The sequence below is a fragment of the Eriocheir sinensis genome, chromosome 3 (assembly GCF_024679095.1).
Source record: "Eriocheir sinensis breed Jianghai 21 chromosome 3, ASM2467909v1, whole genome shotgun sequence".
Taxonomy (NCBI): domain Eukaryota; kingdom Metazoa; phylum Arthropoda; class Malacostraca; order Decapoda; family Varunidae; genus Eriocheir; species Eriocheir sinensis.
In genome coordinates, this window is record NC_066511.1 from 2,105,349 (window position 1) to 2,108,764 (window position 3,416).

Sequence of the window (3,416 nt, forward strand, 5' to 3'; positions counted from 1 at the left end):
AAAAAAAAAAAAAAAATCATTCCTTCCTCATCTACTCATTATTGAACGCAAATCAGAGAAGTGGTAGCACAGACAGGTGCAGTGTAGTGAAATCACTGACAACAGAACAGTGGGCACGAAACTGTTTGTCCCTCCACGTAATTTATTTAAACACACGCGCCTAAAAAATGGAGTCCACCTGTGTTAGGAGGCAAAAGGAACAGGAACAGGCGGGAGGGGCGGGGCTGAAATGAAGGACAAATATGTACACTCATCCATCCCGTAAATCCTCCTCGACGTGGGTGAACTCACGTGGGGGGCGCTCTACCTCAGGGTGGGTGGGAGAAACGCTGTCTTACGTATAGGGTAAACATAAATGTGTTCGAGGAGGGGAAAGGGCTAAGATTAAGAGGATGAAGAAGGGAAAGACGAGGAGGAGGAGAATGAAGTTTTACTTTACAGGGTGAATAATTACCCAGATAAGTAAATGAAATTTATAATACCACACAAATGACTCAATAATTCCCAGTACAACATACAGCCATACAACTTTCCAAGCGAACAATTATTCCAAGACGAACCGAACTGCCTCCATAATCCATCACCACCCAACGCTAACTTTACTTGCGTTTTCTCATGCAAACACCGTTTACCTTCCTGGCCTCCCTTCGCTTCCCCACAACCTGAAGCTGCCAGGTGTTTGCTCCGGACTGACAGTGAATGTTTCCTCCTGGTATATGCTACATTTCTTCAGTTGAGAAACTGAAGTATTATTCATTATTTTTGTGTCTAGAGCAAACACTAACAGCGTACGCTTGTCTTAGGCATCACATATCCATTACGCCTAATATTGATAAAATCGTCAAAAAACCAATAAATATATTTTTCACATTTAAAGGTTATTAATGTTAAATTATAGAGAACAAAACAACACACATTCATTATTTACCTGTTTTGACGAGTTTGAAGGTGACGGAGCTGTGTAGTTTTAGGGTTTCGTTAGCACTTGGATGTGTCAGATCCCGCAGACTGACCTCGCTGGCCATGACGCCCTTGTTTTGTCCCCGAAACTTGCCCGACCCACTGGTGCTTTTGAAGCTGCTGACCCCCCGGGTTCCAGGTGTTGTAGCACTGCCTGAGCTACTAAGAGGGGAAGGCTCAGGAGCCTTTTGGCTCCCTGAGCTGTGACTACTCCTGCTGCTGGAGTGCCTGTGAGCGGAGGAACGCCGGGGTTCCTGGGTCTGTGGGGAAAAATCCTGAAGCGGCTGTGTGCTTTCAGCGAGGGGCAGATGGTGAGGTCTCGCTCTGTCACTCGAGATTCCTTGCTGAGGTCGTGAGCTTTCGAGAGGAAAAAGCTGCTGAGTTTTCACACTCTCACTGAGATGTTGAGATCGGACACTTTCCGCAACAGGTACCTGATGCGACCTACGAGAACCACTCCCGTCCAGGAAGGATCGAAAACTACCACTTTTAACGATATGTGACCGAAAACTGTGACTATGACTCGGATAAGTCCTGCCACCCCTGACCTCCGGTGGGAAGTCGCTCTCTCGCAAGTCCTTATACCTTGGACTATCGAACTGCCGCCCGTCCCCGATATACAGGTCAGCTATGTTTCTGTCAACACCCAACTCTTCCCGGCTTCTAAAACTTGTGCTTCGCGTCACTGAACTCTGACGTAGAGAACCCGAAGGACTTCCTCCCCAGGAAAATCGGTTACTAACGGATTTGGCTTCGGCTTGCGGCGGTCGCAACAGAGTTTTAGTCTTAGCACCAGTAGAGGAGAGGGAGGACGTCTCTGTTGAGGTGGAGTACGAAGAAGGCTGTCGCTGGTTTACCACCACGTCGGCGTGAAAGTGAGGCCGCTGTTGCTTGTGCGCCTGTTGCTTGAGCGAGCTATTGTGACTGCTATTGCTACTGCTACTAGGAACACTGCTAGGTAACTTGGTAAGTGGGGAGGACTGACTGTTACTGGACGCTTTGGACGGTGTCTTTTGAAGAGTACTCGGAGTTCTCTGTAAAGTCAGTTGTTGTTGCTGATGTTGTTGTTGCTGTTGTTGTTGTTGTTGCTGCTGCTGTTGTTGTTTCTGTTGTTGCTGCTGTTCTAGCCTATATTGTTGGGATGGTGATGATTGTTGGGAAGGCGGTACCGGGAGTTGATGGTAGGAGTGGTGCTGTTGCTGTTGTTGTAGCTGTTTCTGAGGAGGTTGAACTTGACCGGGAAGTTGTTGGTTAGGTTGGGAAGGAGACAAAACTTGCACTACAGTGTTTCCCTTCTGGCCGAGCCTTGCCGCCGACGACGCTGTTACACGTTTGTTCCCTCTCGCACTATTCAGATCTAACAAGTCGTCCAGAGGGAAAATCACATACATTCTCTCCCTCTGCTAGCCATGATCGCGCGCTAGCAAAGGGGACACGACCGGTACCCGCAGCCAAAGCACACTGAGGAAGACGAGAAGCATTCACCGCCCAGCCGCCTCGCCGGGCCTGCGCGCCAAAAGCGGGGACACAGGTAAACTCACACAAACGCACGTACTCACACACGCTCTCCTGCCACCAGGCAGTCCTCCCGTGCCGCTCCTCAGCTCCTCGCGTATCCTTCAAGCTTACAAGGCGCAATCGGACGGAGATTTTTCGGGCAAACGGCCGCTATGTGGTGCAGTCACACATAAAAGTGAAGCCACGGGAAGGCGACTTATTTCTGGTTGGTGGACTCCACGATTTGGCAGTCCTCGGGAACGCGCCCGAGCCTGGCAGCCAGACCCCCTAACTCACTCCCCTTCCTCTAGTGTTTCACCTGACATCGAGGGAGGGAAACCGCTGCGAGCTACCCCATCCCTCTTCGCCCCCCCACTGCCCCTCTGCCACGTTCTTATTTGCCTTGAATCCACCGCGATGCCCTGAAACGGACGCTCTTAATACTCAGGAGACTAACTATCTTCTCCATTACTGGCGAATCCTTGTTCTCTAAGGGCCAAAACACGCATTCTGATATTCCTTGACACTAATTCGTATTGGTGTGGCATTGAAAGTTCTCACCGATTGCACGTGTTAATCATGAATATAAAGTAACCAGAGAAAATAATGACATCATTCCTACTCTCTCTCTCTCTCTCTCTCTCTCTCTCTCTCTCTCTCTCTCTCTCTCTCGTTTTGTGTGTGTGTGTGTGTGTGGGGGGGGGGGGGTTGCGGCACACAAAGAAACGCAGCGCCACAAGAGCAAGGCTAAGTAAGAAGTAACTGAAGGCCATAAAAGTGCCCCTAACATTCTAACAATAAAAAAAAAATCACTTCGAGATACTACCATATAAGAAAACGGAAAATATGTAAGAGCATCAGTATACCTCTTGTTGCCATTCATAAACAGTATACAAAAATTATACCTAACAAAAAAAATCATGTACTGGAAAAATCGTCTAAAACATAACTGACTAGCT

The 3,416-nt window shown here is 48.5% G+C and overlaps 1 protein-coding gene across 1 annotated transcript; it reads right to left on the minus strand.

The window, feature by feature from the left end:
* Positions 1–920: 920 nt before the first annotated feature.
* Positions 921–2,978, minus strand: LOC127003102 (uncharacterized). The gene has a single exon (XM_050869519.1). It carries the CDS (start codon positions 2,349–2,351, stop codon positions 921–923), a length of 1,431 nt encoding a protein of 476 aa, XP_050725476.1. The 5' UTR covers positions 2,352–2,978.
* Positions 2,979–3,416: the final 438 nt, after the last annotated feature.

Coding starts and splice junctions, on each gene's coding strand:
- LOC127003102 (XM_050869519.1), bottom strand. CDS start 2,351: ATGTATGTGATTTTCCCTCTGGACGACTTGTTAGATCTGAATAGTGCG.